This window comes from Hyla sarda, chromosome 1, assembly GCF_029499605.1.
Source record: "Hyla sarda isolate aHylSar1 chromosome 1, aHylSar1.hap1, whole genome shotgun sequence".
NCBI classification, from domain to species: domain Eukaryota; kingdom Metazoa; phylum Chordata; class Amphibia; order Anura; family Hylidae; genus Hyla; species Hyla sarda.
In genome coordinates this window covers 267,244,507-267,271,309 of record NC_079189.1, presented here as the reverse complement: position 1 = coordinate 267,271,309, position 26,803 = coordinate 267,244,507, and the positions used below count along the sequence as shown (strand labels likewise).

General features: G+C 43.5%; 1 protein-coding gene across 2 annotated transcripts in view; it reads left to right on the top strand.

The window, feature by feature from the left end:
• SEMA6B (semaphorin 6B) overlaps nt 1-26,803 on the top strand; it is a 974,413-nt gene that overhangs the window by 854,725 nt on the left and 92,885 nt on the right. Inside the window, exon 17 of one of the 2 annotated variants that reach the window (XM_056572058.1) lies at nt 260-2,542. The exons of the other annotated variant lie outside the window; for it this stretch is intronic. Coding sequence (XP_056428033.1) covers nt 260-285 — 26 coding nt within the window. The 3' untranslated portion in view covers nt 286-2,542. Of the gene's footprint in view, nt 1-259; nt 2,543-26,803 lie in introns of those variants that run through there. 2 annotated transcript variants of the gene reach the window in all.

Below are 26,803 nucleotides of genomic sequence, written 5' to 3'. Positions count from 1 at the left end.
TAGCCTTCCTCCCTCCATGATACCTCTCTCTCTGTAAGTAGTGGATGCGGTGAGGGCAGGATTAATCTCTTCATTATTTTTGTATCCATTTATGCTTTTTTGTATATCCTTGCACCACGCACACCACCCAATGATATGTCTGAGTAGCGCTGATTTCCCATGGAACTCCCAGGTGCTTGATTAATTAAGTTTAATACATTGAACGGTGCCTCCTTTCTCCTCCTTCATTATGCTACCTAATACTATGTTTGTGTTGCAGGTTCCATGATGTCCTGTGCCAGATAGAGCCGTAGCTAGCTCTTTTTGCTCCATCTGTAATGTGCATGTAACAATGTTTAGCACTTATCTGATCACCTTGTAGTTTGCAGACATTGTTTAAAGACTTTTTATAATTTATGAACAGTGACTTGTAAATTTTGAAATAACATTTTATAGAATTTAAATAAATAATTTTCATTCATAAAGGCCAGGTAAGAAGTCCAGAATGGAAGATAACTCTTGTCACTACATTCTCATGGCATGAAGGACATTTCCAAAAGAATCTGCATGTCATACTGAATAGCAGTATTATTTCACTAACCCAGCATGTGGTTACAGCAAGGCAAAGTGTTCTACACCCTGTAACACTCACATTTCAGAAGATGTGCCTTTGGTTTTCACCAGAACCCGCTGCAAAGCAGGATGGACTTGCTGTGGCAGGCGGCACCCAGGCACAGCTTGACCACACAGGCGGCTGAGGAAATGCAAGGCACCGGAGGGATAAGGCAGCTCGTAGTCAGGATAGGAGAAGGTCAGGGCAGGCGGCACAGTAGCATAGTCAGGAACGTAGCAAATGGTCAGTAGGCAGGCGGCAAGGAGCAAGGTCAGGTCATGGAGCAAAGGATCAGATACACAGCAAGGCAATAACAGGAATGCTTTCTCTCAGGCTCAAGGCAACAAAAATCTGGCAGGGAAGTGAGGAGGGTGGATAAATTTAACAATGAGCCACAGGTGTATTACACTAATGAGTGCACTGGCCCTTTAAATCTTAAAGCTCTGGCACGCGCGCGCCCTAGGAGACAGGGACATGTGTGCCCGAGCAGAGAGGCAGAGGCGTGGGCAGGAGAAGCACCAGGTGAGTGATGGACTGGGGCTCGCATGCGGGCGCATCCCGTGATGCGAGTTCCAGCCCCGTCAGATGCAGCAGGTAAAGGGACCATGCGCGTATGCGCCAGGAATGCATAATGTAACAGTACCTCCCCCCTTTGGTCCCCCCCTCCTTTTACGAGTCACAAAACTCCTGAGAAGGTCACGGTCCAGGATATTCTCAGGCTCACAAGATCTCTCCACATGGCCGTAACCCTCCCAGTTGACCAAAGAAAATTGTTTACCTCTCACAGTTTTTGTAGTAAGAATATCTTTAACCTTGAAGATGTCAAAAGAGCCGGAGACAGGTGTGGGGACAAGATTTTTCTGAGAAAACCGGTTTATGACAAGACCAATAGTGGAATAGGAAAATAACCCTTTGATGCCGCTGCTGGTTCCAATGATGATGGTAAGAAAAAAACTAGCCAGAGATGTAGGTAATATAAATTAAAATATATAATAAACTGTCCAGTGCTTTGTAAGAACATAAAAACAAACAAAAGGATTACGCATTTTAGGGGAGTGTCACCCTTCATCAGATCATGTGTCAGAGGTTTTTATACAAAGAGAAAAGGGCGCCCAAACTGTACTGGGAGGGGCTTAGCACAGGTGTGACACATGTTGCATGTAAAAGCGGGTTTCAAAATAGCATAATTCAACACGGTATAGGGAGATCGGCATGAAGGAGCTTAGGGTAGGGTGAAACGTATGTAAAAAGGTGTTTGGAACAGTATTTAATAAAATATTACATCTGTCTGCCGCTGACACCTACATCCGGAGTCCAGATGTAAACATCCAGGCTCCAGATGCGTGCGCCGCCAGCCAGGATAGCTCTGGATTGTGATCCCCGCAGCAAAGTTGGTTGCTGGGCACGCATTTCTAGGGGGCGGGTGTCACATGACCCGCTCCGGCCAATGAGCAGTAAGCTATGCTTGAGATGTGTGTAGATGCCGGCACTTGTTAGAAAGATGTCTGTGAGACACGGAGCTGATTATAGAATATATTAGAGATATTAGAATAGTAGCAATGCCAGATGACAGTGCAGTAGGACAGCAGCATGTGTGTGGGCATTTCATAGTGCCTGGAACAATTGTGGCTGGGATAAGTATGTAAGGGGGCATGTCCTCGGCTGACAGCTGTCAGCAACAATATATCACTGACAGCCGTCAGTGTCAGCAATGCAGTGTGTGATGGGTATATCAGATAGTTTTGGGGGATAAGTGATGATGTATGATATGGTGCATAAACATACGCATCCGGAGCCCGGATGTTTACATCTGGACTCCGGATGAAGGTGTCAGTGGCAGACAGATGTAATATTTTATTAAATACTGTTGTTAAGGATAGGTTAATGTGCGGCCTTAATCTTTGAGTGACTACCGCTGTACTATTTTGCCGAGCGTCGATGTAAGAAAATTCACATCAGGCCAGGTTGGTAAGAGTTCCCTCCTCGGTACTCCAGGGAGTTCTGTTTATTATCCAAAAATCACATTTGTTTTTTACAATCTGACAAAAAGGGGACGGTTAATAGGGTAAAACTATGCATCATTCTATGTGCTGATTGGTCATTTGTGCATGGCGTAGCATGAGTCATTTATGTTGCAAGCCCTCTAGCTATAGATTTCTGCATCTTTCCACAAAGCCCAATGTTTAGACTTCTTGTTTCCATAGTCTCCATCTCAAGGTTCTAGTCTTGATTATGGGCAAAGAGCAAGCTGAAATGTCTTCAAATAAAGAAAGCAAAGTTCTTCTGCAATATTTAGCAATAGCATATAGCATTTTAGCAAAGGCATATGAGTATAGATATAGCGATCAATACATCAGAATATTATAGACCCAACAATTCCCCCCTAAGAACTTTGTTTTCTTCCACCTTTCCCTATGGTGCATTCCGCCTAATAGTCCCAGGTTCGGGTGCAGGAAAATAAAAAACGGGTATGGGATGCTTCACTGATTTGATACGAGTGGTTCCTGATGAACCGCCTCCCTTTGTACTCAGACTTGTCCTTTACCTGTGACTTCTATATTCACCCTACTATGCTGGGTTTGCCTTTGAGCCATCCACATACGGGATAGTTGTTCCCATGGGGGGGGGGGATTCCCTCGGTCATGCTTGGGTCTGATGTACCGATTTGGTTCAAGTCAGCTGAAGTAGTAAGTTCAGTATCTATATACATTGTCCTTGTTGGAAATCCATCCTCTATAGTGGAGATTATTGCTTTCTTTACACAGGTGACTATACAACATCCAATTATTATTATCATGGCAATAAGGACCACTAAAATAATAGCTACTTGTAGAAGCAATTTTTTCCAGTCTCCTAACCATGAGAAATATTGATCCCAGGGGTCACTTATCCCTGAATTTTCCTTCAATTCTTCAGACAAATTCTCTAATTTCTTTATGGCTTTTGCAACCTTACCATTTGGATCAGTGTTGCCTGGTATGTAAGTGCAACAGATCTTACCCATCATTTTACATACTCCTCCTTTCTCTGCCAACATCATATCTAAGGCCATTCTATTTTGGGAGGTCATGGTAGAAGTGGGTCCTAACTGCTCAGCTAATCCTTTAAAAGCATCTCTGGAATAATTTGCGAACCTTTGTTGATTATAATATATGTAGTTTATCCATTCAACATTTTTGTTGGCAGTGATTATGGGAAGAATTGATTCAAACCCTTATTTTACCTGGTCTCTTGCTTTAAAATCATCAGGTACCCCCCTAGGGACTCCAATAAAATCAAGGTACACATGTGGGTCTAGGCTGCCTCCAGGGGACTCCCTCTTTCCCCTACACTGAGTATCTACTGGTTCAGCTATTTTGGTTTTATACTCCTGATCTGGGATTATGTGCAGAGGCATTAGAACTTTGGCTAGTGCACATTCACCCGTCCAGTCACCCTCTAGTCGCGTTCAGATTTTCATGTCACCACAGATCCAGTAAATGTCACCTAGGGAGTAACCCTGGTTTTGTATCTGCTGTCCACTTAGTTTGCTGTATTCTGAGCAATACCCTTTGGGAAACATTCCCATGAATCTACCTTTTCCTCCTCTGCTAGCATAGCAGGTGTAATTTCCCTTGTAAATGGTAATCCCCTCACTTGGCTTTTTTCCATTGTTCACATTTGGTATAGTCAGTGGTCAAATTGGTAAAAAGACAAAACACTCCTGACTCTCCTCTGGAATATTTAAGGGAACTGTCCCAAGGTGAGGTCTGGCTGTAGCACATACATAACAGTCTGATTTATTATGTTTTTTACGGTATATTTTATCCGTTCTAGCCATAGGTTTGCGTCTGAGGACCCGGTTTCATGGTATCCTCAATTGTTGGGTCTGCTGTAGTCACCATTTGATTATCAATAGCCTGAACAAGTTGTAGTATGGGCTCTATTTTTAGTAGATCTTTTGAGCCCTTTGAAGTGGCCATATCCATTAGCCTGAATTTTCCCCAATTTCCCCTTGGGTGTCCCCTCATGTATAAACCTAGAATATATTCTCCCTGATCTTGTGAGCCGGGGTTTTCTATGTTAATAGTAAGAGGCATATTAAAACCAGGTAGCTAGTAATTGCAGTTGCCTGATCTCATAAGTGTCATTCTCTGGAGTAGAGACTTGCCGATATTCTCCTTTCTCCTATCGGCACTTTGTGGTCTATAGTTCCAGTCGGTCCCTGTGTTCCATCCACTGCTCCCCAATAGTCACAAGTATCCCCCCAGTAGTCATCAATCATGCATATGTATATTGAATTGTCACTCCCATACATCTGACATTGTTCTGTTACACTGGGACAAGTCACTATGTCACAGTAGTCAAATTTAAAGGTAGCCACTTGGTCGCTGGAAGAGTTATACCAAAATGTGGGATTCGAATCACTTCCCAGTCAGACCAGTATTTTTGTGGAGTCAAATTGGGTTATTGGGTTTGCACCCCATTAATAAAAAAAAAAGGGTATGTATCGGGAGCATGGTGTAGGAACCCTCTTGCAGTGAGGCGTGTATCCAGGTTAATTTTCCTTCCAGTTTCACTGAGGTCGGGGTTGTCAGTAGAACCTGATAAGGGCCTTCGAATCTAGGCTACAGCTGCCCCCTCACGTGTCTTTTCACGAGGACACAGTCTCCGGTCTGCAGATTGTGACTAACTTGCTCAGTGTCTGGAATGGAAGAATAAACTGCAATATGTGTTAATTTCAGCTCATTACACAGTGTAACAACAAATTTTACCAAACTATCATTTCCTGCTCTAAGCTGCTGAGGTAAATAACATCCTAGCTTAGGGATCCCCCCCCAAACAATGACTCATAATGGGATAGACCTGTTGGCTGTCGGGGTGTGTTTCTAACAGAGTACAGGGCTATGGGCAGCACTTCTGGCCATGGAAGTAACAGTTCTCTACTGGCTTTTAGGATCTTGTTCTTTAGGGTGCCATTTAGTCTTTCAACTTTTCCACTGCTCTGGGGAAGATATGGGGTATGGAGTCCAAGGTCTGCTCCCACCATTCTCCAAAGTTCTTTTGTGATATCCGCAATGAAAGCCGGCCCTTGGTCGCTTTCAATTACTTCAAGGACTCCAAATCTGCATACCAGTTCCGTTAGTAGTTTCTTTACAGTAGTTTTTGCTGTAATATTAGTGACTGTGGTAGGCTTCTGGCCATCCTGAGAACATGTCCACTGCCACCAGTACGTACTCAAACTTTCCACTTTTGGGCAATTGCATGTGGTCTATCTGGAGTGTTTCGGAATAACTTCTTCCAGTGTTGCAGGTGTTGCAAATGTCACATCCCTTGACAAATTGTTCAACTGGTGTTGTTATTCCTGGTGCAAGGTAGATTTTGTTGATAGAAATGATCATTTGTTTTTTTCCTCTGTGGGTGACTCTATGAGCCAATTGAGTCCCCCCCGGATAAAGGGCTTGGGGAAGGCAAATTCTGTCTGCTTTCCTCCATAGGCCGTCCGATTCATTTAGTTTAGCTCCTATTTTCTCCCACATATTCTTTTCCTTTTCCAAGGCTTGAGTCTGGAACTGTTTCAGTGTCTTCCTTTGGCTTCTTCAGAGTCTAAACTTCCATGCGCTTTGACTTTGATGATTGCCACTTGTTTAGGCAGTTTTAAGGCTTCAATCAGGGTCCTGACAGCTTCAAAGTTCTTTATAGGGGTCCCATTTGCATTCATTTACCCCCTTAGGGCCCATTTCAATCCGAAGTCCAGCGCCACTCCATGCCCATAGGCAGAGTCTGTGTAGATGTTGGCGGTTTGTCCTTCCGAGATGCGGCAGGCTTCAGTTAAGGCAATAAGTTCTGCCTCTTGAGCTGAAACACGGGAAGGGAGGGGTCTTGCCAGCAGAACTTCAATCGGGCTAACTACTGAGTATCCCATGTGGAAATGGCCACTTTCATCAGCATATCTGGACGTGTCTGTGTAGAGAGTAAAGGTTGCATTGTCCAATGGTGTTTCTTGGACTGTCGGTAAATGTGATGTCTCCATTTCCATAACCTCTAAGCAATTGTGCTCAGGATCACCAAGGTCTCAATCATTTTGTTCAATATTTTTTTCTTCCTCATCCCCCCTCAAGAGAGGAAGCAGGGTAGCTGGATTGAGGATTGTGCATCGCTGAAGGGTGACATTATCCAGGAGTAAGAGAGAGCATGGAAGTTTCAACTGTCTTTGTAGAGAAAGTGGATTTCTTTGGCATTGGGTTAGAATAGCTTTCAGATCATGCAGAGCGAGGATAACGATGGGATGTCCAAGAATGATGTCCGAAGTCTTCTCCAAAAGGTCTTTAGCTGCTAACACAGCTCAAAGGCAGGTTGGTGCAGTTTGTGCAACAGGATCTAGTCTGCATGAGTAGTATCCCAAAGGTCTCAATTTGTCTCCATGTTTTTGTGCAAGGACTCCAGAGGCATGGCCCTTGGTCTCAGAGACAAACTGATAAAAAGGCAGTTCGTATTTTGGGATACCAAGTGCTGGAGCAGACAGGATAAGGTCTTTTAGGCAGTTCAAACACTGTATAGCTTCCCATGATAGTGGCTGCTTCTGAGTCATAGCTGGAATGGCATCATACAGGGGTTGCATCAGTGCTGAGGCATCCAGAATCCATTGTCGGCAGTAAATGATCATACCAAGAAAGGCTTGCCATTGCTTGACAGTCGTAGGCACAGGAATTTCTTGTATTGCTTGCTTCCTGTCTTCCGTGAGGTGTTTACCACCTTGAGAGATACAATGTCTTAGGAAGACAACTTTTTGTTGTGCCCACTGAACTTTTTCAATGGACACCTTGCAGTTGATTGAAGAAAAGATAGCAGATCAACTAAACTGGTGGCACACTCAATTTGCGATGTGGCACAGATTAGAAGGTCATCCACATATTGAAGTAAAACCACATTAACCCATCCTTAAAGGACATCTGCAGCTGTACAAACACTTATCCCCTATCCTCAAGATAGGGGATAAGTGTTTGATCGCGGGGGGTCCGAACACTGGGGCCCCCGGCGATCTCCTGTATGGGGCCGCGGCTCTTCCGTGCAGGGGGCGTGCCAGCCGCAGCATGACGTTGCGGCCGGCATGCCTCCTCCATACATCTCTATGGGAGAGGCGGGGAGGCAGCATTCGTGCCTCCCCGCATCCCCCATAGAACTGTATGGGGACGGGGAGGAGACGGAGCGTCACCGTCGACCTCTAGGTCGACGCTACATCACCATGGGCACTAATGCCGACGCCCCATTAGGGAGATCGAGGGGGATCCCAGCGGTTGGACCCCCCGCGATCAAACACTTATCCCCTATCCTGTGGATAGGGGATAAGTGTAATTCCGCTACAGTTGTCCTTTAACACCTAATCATGTCAGATTCAGAAATCCTCAGGAATCCGGATCTGAACATAATTCTCACTCCTCCAACTACTCAGACTTTCAACAACTACCTTATGGTCCTCGCTAGGACATTGGCAAGCCTGTGCCCACACTTATTTCTCAAGTATCCACTCATACCGGCTTTACTAAATCTACGTCACTTTGCTTCCTTGACCCAATCCCCTAGGCTAGATTTAAAAAAATCTAAAATTTAATCTGAACAATCAGGAAGAAAAAATATAGATTTTAAAGACTCAAAAAAGAACCCTCGAGTCTCTCACAGTTAAATCCTCCTGTTGGCATTAGGAACCAAATTTGACCTTGCTTCGGAACACTGTATACAGCAGGATAAAAAAAATTTTTTATAAGCCTGCAAGTTTGTGACAGGCAAAAGAAAAAATCTCTGCCTTTTGCCTTCCGAACCTATTTAAAGCGGCAGTTAATCACAAGCGACTAAAAACAGAGAGCAAGAACACAGCGGGAATATCTGTCGCTAAGAGTTAAATCCTAGAGGGTCGACTTAGGCTGTCCAGACTCCCACAAAACCACCAAAAAACACAAGCAAGACTACAGATTCATAAAAAATCAGCAGACTTACAGTGTTTTCGTGGGGTTGATCAGGCCCCTAGTTTGGGTAATAATGAGTTGCCTCGGGCTCAAAGTGTCGCTCCACTGGATTTGTATCTTCCCTCGAGTGTGGTTCCGCCCATTCCACCGCTGCCACCAACTGTTAAGCATGGGTTGATGTGCGGCCTTAATCTGTGAGTGACTACCGCTGTACTATTTTGCCGAGCGTCGACGTAAGAAAATTCACACTGACCTCCTGCTACGTCCTGACTAAGCTACTTTGACGCCTGCCTTGACCTTCTGCTATCCTGACTACAAGCTGCCTTATCCCTCCTGTACCTTGCATCTCCTCAGCCGCCTGTGTGGTCAAGCCATGCCAGGGGTAGCAACCTGGGTGCCAACTCCGCAGCAAGTTCATCCCACTTTGCGGCAGGCTCTGGTGAAAACTAGCGGCACCTTAGACTCCGCTCCCTGGTACAGTCCGAGTCATCTGCCACACAGGTCCAGTGGATCCACATCCACCGGAGTTCCTGTCTTCTGAAACGTGAGTGTTACACACATACTATTCCCCCACTCACGCATGCGCAATGCACATAAGCCCTGTCTAAGCACGGACCACCGGCGCCTTGCAGCAGACCGACGTTCCATGCTCTCCTAATGATCTTCTTATTAAACCTTAGATTTTATATATGTTCTTATTATCATAAGGAGAATGTATCTATATAAGGAGAATGTGTCTAATGTTTTAATCATTTGGATGTGTTTTTAAATGAATCTCTTTATTGTAGCTATTCATTCACATTTTACATGTTTTACTATATGGGATGTACTAGTGATGTCACAGAACAGCCGGTGCGTTTTTTTTTTTAACCTTATGTGCCCGGGCTGCCAAGCGAAACAAAACAAACTTTTACTCACCTTCCTACGTTCCCTCGTTGCGCTGATATCGGTGTCCCGTTCTCCGGTCCCCGACTTCTTCTGCTTCCTGTAAGTTGAAGAGTCATGTGACGCTCAGCGTATCACCGGCCGCATGGGGGCACTGTTACTGTTACGTGTTTGTATGTAAGCCACTTCATCTGAATAAGAGGTTTCAAAACCTTGCGTAATGTTCTGGCAAATACAATTCTTCATGTAAGCTCTCTGCTTCCTTCTGAATGGTGGATTGCGTTGTTACACCCTGGCCATTTTTTCTTTGCCTGTACCTACCATATATGAATCGGACAGCTGGTTTCTGATGCTGATGCCGTGGAGCTACCTAGATTGGTACCACACTGGTGAGGCCTCACTTGGAATATTGTGCACAGTACTGGAGGCGGTATCTCCAAATGGATATAGATACTCTTGAGAGAGTTCAGAGAAGAGCTACTAAACTAGTACATGGATTGCAGGATAAAACTTACCAGCAAAGTTAAAGGACTTAACATGTATAGCTTGGAAGAAAGAAGAGGAGACAGAGGGGATATGATAGATACGTTTAAATTAAGGGAATCAACACGGTAAAGGAGAGCATATTTAAAAGAAGAAAAACTACCACAAGAGGACATAGTTTTAAATTAGAGGGGCAAAGGTTTAAAAGAAATATCAGGAAGTAATACTTTACTGAGAGAGTAGTGGATGCATGTAATAGCCTTCCTGCAAAGATGGTTGCTAAAAATACAGTGAAGGAGTTTAAACATGCATGGGATAAGCATAAGGCTATCCTTCATATAAGATAGGGCCAGGGACTATTGATTGGATTCAGATAATTGGGCAGACTAGATGGGCCAAATGGTTCTTATCTGCCAACACATTCTATGTTTCACATGTGCATATTGCTGTTGTGTCATTCTATATAACAGAGCAAGGTGAATATGATTCCTAACAGATATCGTTTGTGTTATCTACTGCCCCATAGAAAAAAATGTATTGCTCTAAGAGGAGCTCTTCTCTCTTTTTTAGATTGTCATTTCTTCAGTGTTGTCACATGCAAAGATATAATAAAATATTTGAAAATTACCTTGTCTATACCTGGGAATACTCCCAACATATACCTCTGACAAAGTAATGAAAATAAATAAATGATAAAAGACCCTAATACTGATCTAGACATCAGATAAATTATGTTGTACTTCTGACTATAGGATGATCAACAGAGGAAAGGGGGGCTCCTGACTCCTCAGATTGTAGATATTGAGAAAACAGACAGTGGCAGTGTTGGGTTATTATGTGGTTGTTTCCTCAAAAGGTAAAGGTAATTCTCTGTCAGTGGTGTTTTTGCCCATTAACCTATTGAAATAATTAAGTATGCATGTTTATTGCTGTGCTCAGCTGACAGCAATCACAAGAATATGGGCAGCATATCTTTTAATTATAAAATTTTTATTTTTGTATGTGTTTTTTACATTTTTTCTCACATGTATTTAATCTCGTAAGAACTATGCAATTAAAGGGGTACTCTGGGCAAGCATTTTTTTATACTCAGGTCTCGAATCGTGCAGGCATTATGTGATGTGACATCACACATTGTTAGGGGTTTGGCTGAGCTCTGGCATCCCAGTTATGGCCTGCCCCCTGTGCTACATTTCTCTTGCTGTTCTCATAATTGACATTAGGTACAGTGTACATGCACAGCTGGGGCCAACTGGATCAGGACCGGTGCTAAGACCAGTCAAACATGCATCACCTTCATAGACAGCAAGGCATTTCGAGCAGATTCTGCTGAAAAAAGTTATCATAATCATTCTTTTGGTGGTTTCAGCAGAATCCAATCTAAGACAATAGGAGTCGGCTGCACATCAATTTCCGTTGGAATGTCTGCTTAAAAATTCTGTATCTTAAAAATTCTAATCAACTGGTGCCAAAAAGTTTAACAGAATTGTAAATTACTTCTAGTATTTATCAGCTGCTCTATGCTCCAGATGAAATACTGTACACATCTGTTTAACTTTTTGGCACCAGTCAATTAAAAAAAAAAAATGTTTCCACTGGAATACCCCTTTAACCCCTTAAGGACGCAGGACGTAAATGTACGTCCTGATGCGGTGGTACTTAACGCACCAGGACGTACATTTACGTCCTGTGCATAACCGCGGGCATCGGAGCGATGCCCGTGTCATGCGCGGCTGATCCCGGCTGCTGATCGCAGCCAGGGACCCGCCGGCCATTAACCCCTCAGGTGCCGGGATCAATACAGATCCCGGCATCTGCGGCAGTGCACAATTTAAATGAACGATCGGATCGCCCGCAGCGCTGCTGCGGGGATCCGATCATTCAGAACGCCGCACGGAGGTCCCCTCACCTTCCTGCTTCCGACGTCTTCTTCTCTGGTCTGTGATCGAGCAGACCAGAACAGAAGATAGCCGATAACACTGATCTGTTCTATGTCCTATACATAGAACAGATCAGTATTAGCAATCATGGTATTGCTATGAATAGTCTATGAAAAAACGTCCGTTTTTTCCTATTTTACCCCAAAAAGCGTAAAAAATAAAAATTAGCCCTCACACCGCCGCTTAAACGGAAAAATAAAAAAGTTATAGGTCATCAAAATAAAGGGATTATAAACGTACTAATTTGGTTAAAAAGTTTGTGATTTTTTTTAAGCACAACAATAATATAAAAGTATGTAATAATGGGTATCATTTTAATCGTATTGACCCTCAGAATAAAGAACACACATAATTTTTACCGTAAATTGTACGGCGTGAAAACAAAACCTTCCAAAATTAGCAAAATTGCGTTTTTCTTTTTAATTTCCCCACAAAAATAGTGTTTTTTGGTTGCGCCATACATTTTTTGATATAATGAGTTATGTCATTACAAAGGACAACTGGTCGCGCAAAAAACAAGCCCTCATACTAGTCTGTGGATGAAAATATAAAAGAGTTATGATTTTTAGAAGGCAAGGAGGAAAAAATGGGCTGAGTCCTTAAGGGGTTAAGACCTTCCACAATTTTTGTAGCCGGCATTTTTTCAATATTTTTTTGTAGGAGAGGTGTAAAGAACTGCACACAGTGTTCCAAATGTGTTCTCACTAGAGGGAGATCATAATCCCCCTCATCCTGCTGGTTATACCTCTAGCACCCAAGCATTCAATTTGCTTTTAATAGGAGACAGATGTTGGCACTGCATACAACCGATATCTTCCAAAGTAAAGCTACCTTCACATCACGATTTTGTGATACGGTTGCTGGGAAATTGAAAAACCGACCACTGCCATATTCCTGACCTGTTGTTAAATTTCCCTGCTGGATGCAGCAGCCGTGATGTGAATGCACCCCAACGCTGGTTACACTTATGGACACAGCCTCTGTATGCAAAGCTACAGGAGTTGTTGCTCCTTGTAAATACAGTGCAACAGAATCCAAAAAAAAACAGAAGAAAATAGAAGTGCACGACATCCAGTGCTGCAAGCTACTTCTTTATTCAGACATAAGTCAGGACAGAATGCTGATGTAGACGACAGAAGTGTCGGCTACAGCCGCTTAGTATCTATCAAAAATCACTACCCGTAAATCTTTTACTTCTGAATTCTTCACTAACCCAAAACTACTCATTTGATACATGGAGGATTCGTTCTCCTCAAGTGCATTTTTTTTTTTACATTTGGAAACATGGAACTGCAGTTTCTGTTGTTGTGACTATTAATGTAGAAAAGATACAGTGGGACAAAAAAGTATTTAGTCAGCCACCAATTGTGCAAGTTCTCCCACTTAAAAAGATGAGAGGCCTGTAATTTTCATCATAGGTATACTTCAACTATGAGAGACAGAATGAGAAAAAAAAAAACATAAAATCACATTAGATGAATAAGGCAATGGAGTATCCAGCTCACCAATCAGCCACGTGTGCACGGATGCGTGGGGACTGCACGCACAGAACAACTGGAAGCAAGGAATATCCAGCACCACGGCCTCGGATTAAGAACGTTGCATTATTGGATCATCATTGTCAGGAACATAAAACACAGTTAGCACGGACCAAGGAGTGACGCATTTAACCTCCTGAGCGGTTATCCCGAGCGTGACTCGGGGTTAATTTTCCCTGCCAGGATCGGTAACCACGAGTCACGCTCGGGGTAGAATTGCAGAGTTCCCGGCCGGGCTGCACGATATATCGCAAAAGCAATGCGATATAGCGATGCGGCCCCCGGGAAAACATGCGATTATCTGCTCTGGTCAGCTCCCGTGGCGGGGGCCGGCCAGAGCAGGTAAAGAAAAATACTAAAAGTCAGTGTTTCCCTACCAGGGGGCCTCCAGCTGTTGCAAAACTACAACTCTCAGCATGCTCGAACAGCCTAAGGCTGTCCGGGCATGCTGGGAGTAGTAGTTTCACAACAGCTGGAGGCACCCTGTTAGAAAAACACTGAGCTAAGTGTAAAAGGAAAAAGGAGTAAAATAAAAAAACTTTTGCTTACCTAATCCCGGTCCCTGCATATGCCGTTCCCCTCCGTGCGCTCTGGTCCCTGCTCTCTTCACTATTCATCTTCTAGGACCTTTCCCTTTTCAGCCAATCACAGGCCGCAGTGGTGTCAAGCCATTGATTGGCTAAGGGGAAAGGACTTGTTCTGCAGCACATACACTAGGTTTGAAATCTGCCCGGCAAACCTAGTGTATGCTGCTGCAGGACAAGACAAGGTGAGAAGGGGGGGGATGAATGTGACGGGGGGGGGGGGGGAGAATGTGACAAAGGGGGAATGTGACAAAGGGGGAAATGTGACAAGAGGGAAGAATGTGACAACGGGGGGGATCTGACATGAAGGGGGGGATGTGACAGGGGGAGGGGAATGTGACGGAGGGGGGGGGGTGATCGGGGGGGGAAATGTAACATGGAGGGGGGAGAATGTAACAAGGGGAAAGAATGTGACAAGGAGGGGGGAGAATGTGACAAGGGGGGGATGGGACTAGGGGGAGGAGAATGTGATAAGGGGGGGGGAATGTGACAAGGGAAGGGGAATGTGACAAGGGAAGGGGAATGTGACGGGGGAGATGTGAAATTCAATGCAAAAAATTGTACCGCTTTTGGTACAAATTTCCAGACAGAATCATACCGCCAGGGAGGTTAACATGCTAACTGTGTTTTATGTTCCTGTCGATGATGATCCAATAAAGCAACGTTCTTAATCCGAGGCATTGGTGCTGGATATTCCTTGTTTCCATAAAATCACATTGTCTGATTTTTTAAGAATTTATTAGCAAATTAAGGTGGAAAATAAGTATTTGGTCAATAACAAAAGTTAATCTCAATAATTTGTTGGCAATATACCCTTTGTTGGCAATGACAGAGGTCAAACATTTTCTGTAAGTCTTCAAAAGGTTTTCACACACTGTTGCTGGTATTTTGGCCCCTTCCTCCATGCAGATCTCCTCTAGAACAGTGATGTTTTGGGGCTGTCGCTGGGCAACACTGACTTTCAACTCCCTCCAAAGGTTTTCTATGGGGTTGACATCTGGAGACTGGGTTGGACACTCCAGTACCTTGAAATGCTTCTTACGAAGCAACTCCTTCATTGCCAGGGCGGTGTTTTTGGGATCATTGTCATGCTGAAGGACGTTTCATCTTCAATGCCCTTGCTGATGGAAGGAGGTTTTAACTCAAAATATCACCATACATGGCACCATTCAGTCTTTCCTTTCCATGGATCAGACCAGGACAGTCCCTTGGCAGAAAAACAGCCCCAAAGTGGGATGTTTCCACCCCCATGCTTCACAATAGGTTTTTACCAAAAAGTTCTACTTTGGTTTAATCTGACCATGTTACATTCTCCCAATCCTCTTCTGGATCATCCAAATGCTCTCTAGCAAACTTCAGACGGGCCCGGACATGTACTGGCTTAAGCAGGGGGACACTTCTGGCACTGCATGATTTAAGTCCCTAGTGTGTTACTGATGGTAGCCTTTGTTACTTTGGTCCCAGCTCTCTGCAGGTCATTCACTAGGTCCCCTGCTTGGTTCAGGAATTTTTGCTCACTGTTCTTGTGATCATTTTGACACCACGGGGTGAGATCTTGCGTGGAGCCCCAGAACGAGGGAGATTTTCAGTGGTCTTGTAGGTCTTCCATTTTCTAATAATTGCTCCCCCCAGTTGATTTCTTCATACCAAGCTGCTTGCCTATTGTAGATTCAGTCTTCCCAGCCTGGTGCAGGTCTACAATTTTGTTTCTGGTGTCCTTCAACAGCTCTTTGGTCTTGGCCATAGTGGAGTTTGGAGTGTGACTGTTTTAGGTTGTGGGCAGGTGTCTTTTATACTGATAAGTTTAAACAGGTGCAATTATTACAGGTAACAAGTGGAGGACAAAGGAGACTCTTAAAGAAGAAGTTACAGGTCTGTGACAGACAGAAATCTTACTTGTTTGTAGGTGACCAAATACTTATTTTCCACCATAATTCGCAAATAAATTATTAAAAAAAATGAGACAATGTGATTTTATGGATTTTTTTTTTCATTAGGTCTCTCATAGTTGAGGTATACCTATGATGAAAATTACAGGCTTCTCATCTTTTTAAGTGGGAGAACTTTCACAATTGGTGGCTGACTAAATAATTTTTTGCCCCACTGTAAGTCATTACAGACACCTACAGGAATAGCATACTGCTCTTTTTGCAACAAAATTATACAGTGCAGTTTCTAGTACCACAGGTTCTACTGGTGAAAATGGATAAAGAATTACTGTATTTATTGGGGTATACCACGCACCGGCCTATAACACGCACCCTCATTTTACCAAGGATATTTGGGTAAAAAAAGTTTTTTACCCCAATATCCTTGGTAAAATGAGGGTGCGTGTGAGTGCATGCGTATACCCCGATACACCCCCAGGAAAGGCAGGGGGAGAGGGGCCGTCACTGCCCGCTTCCCTCCCCCTGCCTTTCCTGGGGTCTAGAGCCCTGCTGCCGGCCCTGCTCTCCCCTGGCTATCGGTGCCACTGCCTGTTCTCTCCCCCTGACTATCGGTGCCGGCGCCGATAGCCAGGGGGAGAGAAGCAGCGCCGGCAATGGGGCAGCGGCACCGACAGACAGGGGGAGAGAAGGAGCAGCGGCACCCATTGCCTCCCCCATCCCCGGTTGTATAATTACCTGTTGCCGGGGTCAGGTCCGCGCTGCTTCAGGCCTCCGGTGTGCGTCCCATGCGTCGTTGCTATGCACTGCACGGCACGGCGCAATGACGAGTGACGTCATTGCGTCTCGCAGCGCATAGCAACGACGCAGGGGACGCACACCGGAGGCCTGAAGCAGCGCGGACCCGACCCCGGCAACAGGTAATTGTATAACCGGGGATGGGGGAGGCAACAGGGCAGCGGCGCCGGCAATGGGTGCCGCTGCTCCTTCTCTCTCCCTATCTGTCGGCGCCGCTGCCCCATTGCCGGCGCCGCTTCTTTCCCCCTGGCTATCGGCGCCGGAACTGATAGTCAGGGGGAGAGAACGCGCAGCGGCACCGATAGCCAGGGGAGAGAAGGGCCGGCAGCAGGGCTCTAGACCCCAGGATAGGCAGGGGCAGAGAAGCCGGCAGCTGTGTCGGTCTCTGCACCTGCAAAGCCGCTGCAGTTCATTGATTTAAAGCGCCCGCTTTAAATCATTGAACTGCAGCGGCTTATCGGCGTATAACACGCAGGTAGACTAAAAATTTTAAACTAAAAAGTGCATGTTATACGCCGATAAATACGGTAGTTTCACCTGTGAGAGTGGTAAATCAAAAACCCACATTGCAAAACTGTGGCACTTTTCAGTAAATCCAGGTATGTATCTCATATAAAGTAGTTCTGAATTTATCATTTGCAGCAGAATTAAATAGAGCTGAGTTCTGTCAAATATAATTGTGATCCAGCAATGCCCATGACAATCTTGATAGGAGGCACTTATACCAAGTCAATAGGGGGGCTCAGTGGATGGGCCAAGTAGTTTTTCCAGCCCTTTAGTATTAAAGGGCTACTCCACTGGAAAAAACATTTTAAATAAACTGATGACAGAAAGTTTAGTAAATTACTTCTATTTAAAAAAAAAAAAATCTTAACCCTTCCAGTACTTGTCAGCTGCTATTTGCTGCAAAGAAAGTTCTTTTCTTTTTGAATTTCCATTCTGTCTGACCACAGTGCTCTCTGTCGACAACTCTGGCCATGTCAGGAACTATCTAAAGCAGGATAGGTTTGTTATGGGGATTTGTCCATTTTAGGAACTGTCCAGAGTAGGAGCAGAGGTATCAGCAGAGAGCACTGTGGTCAAACTGAAAGGAAATTCAAAAAGAAAAGACCTTCCTGTAGAGCATACAGCAGCTGATAAGTACTGGAAGGATTAAGTAATTTGCAAATCTGTTTAACTTTCTGGCACCAGTTGATTTAAAAATAAAAACATGCTTTCCAGTGGAGTACCCCTTTAAGTTCCAGTTAATTGTGTTGGGCAATAACCCTTCCCTGCCAATTTCAACTACCTGTTAATGTACTCTCAGTGCAGTTACTATGTTGGATTTTTTTTTATTAATAAACAGTACTATTGAGGACACAAATGATCAGTCAGGTAAATTCAAGAGGTGAAGATCCCCAGGGCTCCGGTTCACGTGTAAAAAAGGTGTGTTCGAGCGCTCACTCCTGTAGAATAGCTTGGCTGGGATCGTGGCAGTAAGAAGTAGCCGGACACGGTTAAAGATATAATAACCGGATTTTATTTGTATAGATCACAGATAACGCGTTTCGAGGGGTGGGACCCCCTCTTCGTCAGATCAATGATGTGGCAGATGTGGGAGGCCACTAATTTATGCAAAAAGAGCCCGCGAAATTTTACAGCAATTACCGGGTACAGATTAAAATACAAATATGCATCTGTACAATACAATTTCCACAGTGTTGAACATGTCTCAAATCCAAAGCAAAACATAAATTTAAATTTAAATTTAACACATATTACAATTAACATGAATGGTGCTTGGATGGCAGATCAAAATAAGGTATTACTGCTATTAGCCTGGCCTTCCGTTCGGGGAGCTGAGCAAGTAGAAAAATCAAAGCGCCGCTCTCCATGTTGCGGCGTCATCTCAAAGATAGAGGCACAACTGGACCCTGGTCTTCCCCTGTATGGGAGACCCCTCATCCAGGTGCTCGGGAGGAAATGTCCCAAATTACAAAAAAGTTCATAGTAGAAGCGCATATCCTGCGCTGGACCGATTTAACAAACACAGGCATCGGCATTGCAATAGAGCATATTCTATGCAGTAGTGCCGTAGTGTATATTGATGTCATTGATACATACATTTATATATATATATATATATATATATATATATATATATATATATACACATGCGCAGTTGTACACACATCCTCCCATGTATTCTTCTTTGGTTGATTGCTGGGCTGGTGGGGGTCATCTTTATTGGTAAGAGGGCAGGATGACACATTCAGTGAATGAGCTCTGTAGCCTCATTCAGCCCATGGGGTTGGAGCGATTCTAGTCTGTAAATCCAATACATCTCTTTCTTTCCCAGAGCTTCCAGGCGATTGGTAACATGTGCTGGGATGTAGTCAATGGGCAGGATGGATGAAATTCCTGTGGCCCCATTGTGTTTGGTCGTGACGTGTCGTGACAAACCTTGAAGCATAAATCCCTTTTTTATATTGCATCTGTGCTGGTTGAGTCTTTGGTGTAATTTCTGAGTGGTTCGACCCACGTACTGTTTCCCAAAGCAACAGTTGATAAGGTAGATGACGAACTGGGATTGGCATGTCAGATGGAATGGTAGCTCAAAGGTTTCCCCTGTATAATGGCTTCTAAAATCAGTGTTCCGGTCTGCTATGATGTTGCAGCAGAGACATCTCTTCTTGCCGCATTTGAACACACCTTTTTTGAGAGTGGTCTCAGTGGTGATGCGTTTAGCTGGCCTCTGTCTTTTCAAACGGCTTGGAGCCAGCATATTCCTGAGGGAAGGAGCTCTTCTAAATGTTAGTAGGGGTTGGGTAGGTAAAATTTCTTTTAGGTAGGGATCATTCTTGAGGAGACTCCAATGTTTTTGTAGGATTTTCCTTATGTTGTAATGGCCCGTGGAGTACGTTGTCACAAAACTGCTGTTCTTTTTACCCCAGTTGTGTTGTTGTTTCGTGTGTCTTTTGAGTTTTTCTTTTTGGTTTGTCTCCTCTTGATCACACGAGGCCTCTTGGACTGAGGGTGATGACCCTGGAGCTATAGTGGCTGATGGCAGCGGTGAGGAGGGTAGACATGATTCCTGGGTGAGTGCAAGCGCTTTTAAAAAAGCATTCTCTACCAGAGTTTTAGGGTATCCTTTCACAGAAAATCTGTTCTTCAGAATTTTGGATTGATCAATGTAGGTACTGGTGTTGGTACAATTTTTCCGAACTCGGCGGAATTGGCCATAGGGTATATTCTGTTTCCATTTAGAGTAGTGTCCACTCAAAAAAGGTACATAACTATTCGAGTCGACAGTTTTGAAGAACGTGGTGGTGATGATTTGGCTATTTTCGTGAGCAATTAGTAGATCAAGAAATTCGATTTCTTTATCGGAAATGTTTGGTGTTAGGGTAATGCCCCAATCGTTGCTGTTTATTTCATGGATCAGTGTATGGATTTGTTCAGCTGTACCCCTCCAAAGAAAGAACAGGTCGTCTATATAACGTTTATATACGACTGTATGTTCCAAAAAAAGTTTGTTCTTATGGAGGAACTCTTCTTCGAATTGCCCCATGAAGAGATTAGCATACGAGGGGGCGACTCTGGTCCCCATAGCCGTCCCTCTGGTTTGTTGAAATGTCACCCCGTTATAGGTGAAAAAGTTGTTTTTTAGGATTAGTCCCAGGCATGTAATCAGGAAGTCCGCCTGATTCTCAGGTATTTTTGTGTCGCTTCTTAGGTAGCAAGCTGTGCTCTTTAGTCCCAGATCGTGTCTGATATTTGAATATAGAGCAGACACATCCATGGTTACAAACATCATGTTTTCCTCCCATGCCAGATCTTTTAGTATAGTAATTAGTTGGTCTGAATTTTTGAGGTAGCTCTGCAGATTCTGGACATAAGGTTGGAGTATTAAATCCAAATACTGTGATAAGTTGCTCGTGATGCTGTCTATCCCAGAAATAATGGGTCTTCCCGGTGGGTGCTCTTGGTCCTTGTGCACCTTTGGTAGATGGTAGTAAAAGGGCATTTTGGGGTTGGAGATCCATAGAAAGTTTTTTTCTTTTTTGGTGATAACACCCTGCTTGACGCCATCTTCCAATATGGAGGAAGCTTTCTGTTTTAGTGCAGGGAGAGGGTTACCATTAATCTGTTCATAGTATAGGGTATCTCCTAAAATCTTCCATGCTTCTTGATCATATTCCGTGTAGTTCTGTATTACAATTCCCCCGCCTTTATCTGCGGGGCGAATCACGATATCTTGGTTATCCTTCAAAGATTTTAGGGCGGCTCGCTCACTGTTTGTGAGGTGGCCCTCTTTTGTTGTGATCTTACAGGTGTCAGGAAGACTTTTGAGGTCCTCGGCTACCAAATCATGAAATGTCTTGAGAAGGTGACCTTGGCTTTCCACGGGGTAAAATTTCGATTTGGCTTTCACCTCCGGGTGCACTCCGGGTATCACCGTTTCCTCCTGTGGATGGTATTTGGAGCTGACATTCGGCAGGGCAAAGTGACGTTGCAATGTGAGACGTCTTGTGAACCTATGAAGGTCCAAGAATAGGTCAAATTTGTTGGGGTGTGATTTAGGGCAATAGGATAAGCCTTTTTGTAAAAGGGATAGTTCCCCTTGGTTTAATAAATGGTCCGATAGATTAAAATTTTTTATCATAGATTCTTTAGAAGATTTTGATTCCATAGAATTCTTTATTCGTGTTTTCTTTTTGGTGTTTTTCCACTGTGCGTTGCGGGCTCCTCCTCTATTCCCTCTTCTAGTTTTCTTTTTGTTGGTTTTCGAGGTTGAAAGTAGTCCCTTATTGACCCGGTCCGGTTGGGACCTACCACTAAAAAAGAGGAACCTGATTGGTTGGCTGGGATCCCATCCGGATGTGCAGCGGTGGCCACTGGAAGAGGGTAAGTATTTATTTGATCGTTTTTTTCAGAGAGATTTATAAGATCGGGTTCAGTTGGTTGTTTTTGGGGAACCGGATTCCTCTCATGATAATCTCCACAGGGTTGGGAGGATAGAGGATTGCTTTTATGAGAGGATTAATGGATCTCAGCTGTGATGGTAAAAGTGTGAAGGGAATCCCTTACTGTCTTTAGGAAAGGGACCAGGGCGTCTTCACCTGCTGTGGAATTATCTACCAGAACTGGTGTAGGTCCTGAAGGTAGGTGGGGAGGACTGGTATCATGAACTGTCAGTATAGAGAGATTCATGGAATTCTCTTTTAGCGGTGACGGAGACAGTTGTAAAATTGGTGTGATCTCCTCAATGTTATATACCATATCTTCTTTCAGTTTATCTTTCAAGCGTCTGATAGAATGCCTGATGTCCTTCATATGTTCCTCGACTTGATTGTGTGAGATCTTCGGAGTTTCCAAATCTTGTGTTCCCTTCTTTGGCTCAGTAGGGAGAACAGTGGTTTTTGGTGGAGTGATAGATGGAGGAGTAATCATATTGTTGATATGGGTTATGGTGTTCGGCTTATTAGGGATGTTGGTATTGTTCTGGTATGTTTTCTTATTCTTGTCATTTTTGTTGGGGGTGTGGAGACCTTTGGGGGTGTTAGTTGATGGGTTCCTGGTGGTATAAGCGGAATTCCGCCAGGTAGATGTTCTTTTAGTGTTAGCCCCAGGGTGGTTCAACAAACCAGAGGGACGGCTATGGGGACCAGAGTCGCCCCCTCGTATGCTAACCTCTTCATGGGGCAATTCGAAGAAGAGTTCCTCCATAAGAATAAACTTTTTTTGGAACATACAGTCGTATATAAACGTTATATAGACGACCTGTTCTTTCTTTGGAGGGGTACAGCTGAACAAATCCATACACTGATCCATGAAATAAACAGCAACGATTGGGGCATTACCCTAACACCAAACATTTCCGATAAAGAAATCGAATTTCTTGATCTACTAATTGCTCACGAAAATAGCCAAATCATCACCTCCACGTTCTTCAAAACTGTCGACTCGAATAGTTATGTACCTTTTTTGAGTGGACACTACTCTAAATGGAAACAGAATATACCCTATGGCCAATTCCGCCGAGTTCGGAAAAATTGTACCAACACCAGTACCTACATTGATCAATCCAAAATTCTGAAGAACAGATTTTCTGTGAAAGGATACCCTAAAACTCTGGTAGAGAATGCTTTTTTAAAAGCGCTTGCACTCACCCAGGAATCATGTCTACCCTCCTCCACGCTGCCATCAGCCACTATAGCTCCAGGGTCATCACCCTCAGTCCAAGAGGCCTCGTGTGATCAAGAGGAGACAAACCAAAAAGAAAAACTCAAAAGACACACGAAACAACAACACAACTGGGGTAAAAAGAACAGCAGTTTTGTGACAACGTACTCCACGGGCCATTACAACATAAGGAAAATCCTACAAAAACATCGGAGTCTCCTTTAAGAATGATCCCTACCTAAAAGAAATTTTACCTACCCAACCCCTACTAACATTTAGAAGAGCTCCTTCCCTCAGGAATATGCTGGCTCCAAGCCGTTTGAAAAGACAGAGGCCAGCTAAACGCATCACCACTGAGACCACTCTCAAAAAAGGTGTGTTCAAATGCGGCAAGAAGAGATGTCTCTGCTGCAACATCATAGCAGACCGGAACACTGATTTTAGAAGCCATCATACAGGGGAAACCTTTGAGCTACCATTCCATCTGACATGCCAATCCCAGTTCGTCATCTACCTTATCAACTGTTGCTTTGGGAAACAGTACGTGGGTCGAACCACTCAGAAATTACACCAAAGACTCAACCAGCACAGATGCAATATAAAAAAGGGATTTATGCTTCAAGGTTTGTCACGACACGTCACGACCAAACACAATGGGGCCACAGGAATTTCATCCATCCTGCCCATTGACTACATCCCAGCACATGTTACCAATCGCCTGGAAGCTCTGGGAAAGAAAGAGATGTATTGGATTTACAGACTAGAATCGCTCCAACCCCATGGGCTGAATGAGGCTACAGAGCTCATTCACTGAATGTGTCATCCTGCCCTCTTACCAATAAAGATGACCCCCACCAGCCCAGCAATCAACCAAAGAAGAATACATGGGAGGATGTGTGTACAACTGCGCATGTGTATATATATATATATATATATATATATATATATATAAATGTATGTATCAATGACATCAATATACACTACGGCACTACTGCATAGAATATGCTCTATTGCAATGCCGATGCCTGTGTTTGTTAAATCGGTCCAGCGCAGGATATGCGCTTCTACTATGAACTTTTTTGTAATTTGGGACATTTCCTCCCGAGCACCTGGATGACGCCGCAACATGGAGAGCGGCGCTTTGATTTTTCTACTTGCTCAGCTCCCCGAACGGAAGGCCAGGCTAATAGCAGTAATACCTTATTTTGATCTGCCATCCAAGCACCATTCATGTTAATTGTAATATGTGTTAAATTTTAATTTAAATTTATGTTTTGCTTTGGATTTGAGACATGTTCAACACTGTGGAAATTGTATTGCACAGATGCATATTTGTATTTTAATCTGTACCCGGTAATTGCTGTAAAATTTCGCGGGCTTTTTTTGCATAAATTAGTGGCCTCCCACATCTGCCACATCATTGATCTGACGAAGAGGGGGTCCCACCCCTCGAAACGCGTTATCTGTGATCTATACAAATAAAATCCGGTTATTATATCTTTAACCGTGTCCGGCTACTTCTTACTGCCACGATCCCAGCCAAGCTATTCTACAGGAGTGAGCGCTCGAACACACCTTTTTTACACGTGAACCGGAGCCCCGGGGATCTTCACCTCTTGCATTCTCCAGACGTCCAGGAATCCCAGGACGCCACGGTGTGAGCTGCACCCCCTGATTTCACTATTCCCTTTGCAACGGGATACAAGCGCGATATGGTGTTGTGCCCACTGCACAACACCAGAAGGTGAGCAAGTTTTTTTCACCTCTTTGTCTTCTTTATATCTGAAAACTTTTACGGCACATTGTTGCGCTTCCCTTTTGTGTTTCCAATTTTTTCTGCATATCGAGCATCAGTCAGGTAAATTGGCTTACTGCTGCCTTGTCCATCTGGCCATGTTCTCTAGCAGCAACACTGCTGGGAATGCTTATGGGGCCAGTAAACAGAGTGCCAAGTAATCATTTCTGTAGTGCTTTGCACACAGAAAGGAAGTTAATGCACTATATAGAAAGTACAAAACATACCCTAACTTTCAGACTTATTATTTCAAAACAAAGTACCCATTTCCTAAAGGATGCTTTTTTAAAAATGTTAAAAAAAATTTAAATATACGTTATTAACAAGATCAGCAATAGTCCAATACATTTTGTGTAATGTGATATTAACAAATCATGCAGACAGTTTCAGAGAGAAAACTGTTTGCAGTCATCAACATATTATTTATGTTACTCTGGAATAGTACTACTTGCTCATCTCGAGAATTTATCAAAAAATAGGAAAATTCTTGGATAATGTCTGGTGAGAGGATTCTTATTTTGTCTACACTTTGTACGATAATCATTCTGCCTTTAAATATGGTTAGATATGTTTATATAACTAGGAGACATTCAATTGATGCTATATGTCCGGATTATATATACAGTGATGGCCGTAAATGTTGGCACCCCTGAAATTTTTCAAGAAAATGAAGTATTTCTCACAGAAAAGTATTGCAGTAACATGTTTTGCTATACACATGTTTATTCCCTTTGTGTGTATTGGAACTAAACCAAAAAAGGGAGGAAAAAAAGCAAATTGGACATAATGTCACACCAAACTCCAAAAATGGACTGGACAAAATTATTGGCACCCTTAACTTAATATTTGGTTGCACACCCTTTGGGAAAAAAATTACTGAAATCAGTCGCTTCCTATAACTATCAATAAGCTTCTTACACCTCTCAGAATGTTGGACCACTCTTCTGTACAGTGCGACCCAAAATCTGTTGGTAATCCTCAGATTTCATGATGCCTTGCACACATTCAATCACCCAGTGCCAGAGGCAGCAAAGCAACCCCAAAACATAATTGAACCTCCACCATACTTCACTGTAGGTACAGTGTTCTTTTCTTTGTAGGCCTTATTCCGTTTTCGGCAAACAGTAGAATGATGTGCTTTACCAAAAAGCTCTACCTTGGTCTCATCTGTCCACAAGATGTTTTCCCAGAAGGATTTTGGCTTACGCAAGTTCATTTTGGCAAAATGTAGTCTTGCTTTTTTATGTCTCTGTGTCAGAAGTGGGGTCCTCCTGGGTCTCCTGCCATAGCGTTTCATTTAATTTAGATGTTGACGGATAGTTCGCGCTGACACTGATGCTCCCTGAGCCTGCAGGACAGCTTGAATATCTTTGGAACTTGTTTGGGGCTGCTTATCCACCATCTGGACTATCCTGCGTTGACACCTTTCATCAATTTTTCTCCCACACCCAGGGAGATTACCTAGAGTGCCATGGGTTGCAAACTTCTTGATAATGTTGTGCACTGTGGGCAATGGCAAATCTAGATCTCTGAAGATGGCCTTGTAACCTTGAGATTGTTGATATTTTTCCACAATTTTGGTTCTCAAGTCATCAGACAGTTCTCTTCTACTCTTTCTGTTGTCCCTGCTTAGTGTGACACACACAGACACACAATGCAAAGACCAAGTGAACTTCTCTCATTTTTATCTGCTTTCAGGTGTGATTTTTATATTGCCCACACCTGTTACTTGCCCCAGTTGAGTTTAAAGAAGCATCACATGTTTGAAACAATCTTTTTTTCCCACAATTTTGAATTGGTGCCAATAATTTTGTCCAGCCTATTTTTGGGCCATATGTCCAATTTGCTTTTTTTCCTCCCTTTTTTGGTTTAGTTCCCATACGCACAAAGGTAATAAACATGTGTATAGCAAAACATGTTTTGCTGCAATCCTTTTCTGTGAGAAATTTACGGGGTGCCAACATTTACGGCCATAACTTTATGCCTCGGATCTGCCTTATTGATGTTTTGTTTCAGATGGACATGTGTAGATGGTAACCTTTGAGAATTGTTTTCAATTCACTTTTTTCTTTGTCTTTTGTTATTGTATGTTATCCATATGTTAATGGTATTTTTTTTTTTTAAACCTCAAAAATAAACAGTTATAAAGAAAAGGAAAAATATGACCAGAAAACACTGGTCAAACTTAACAGAG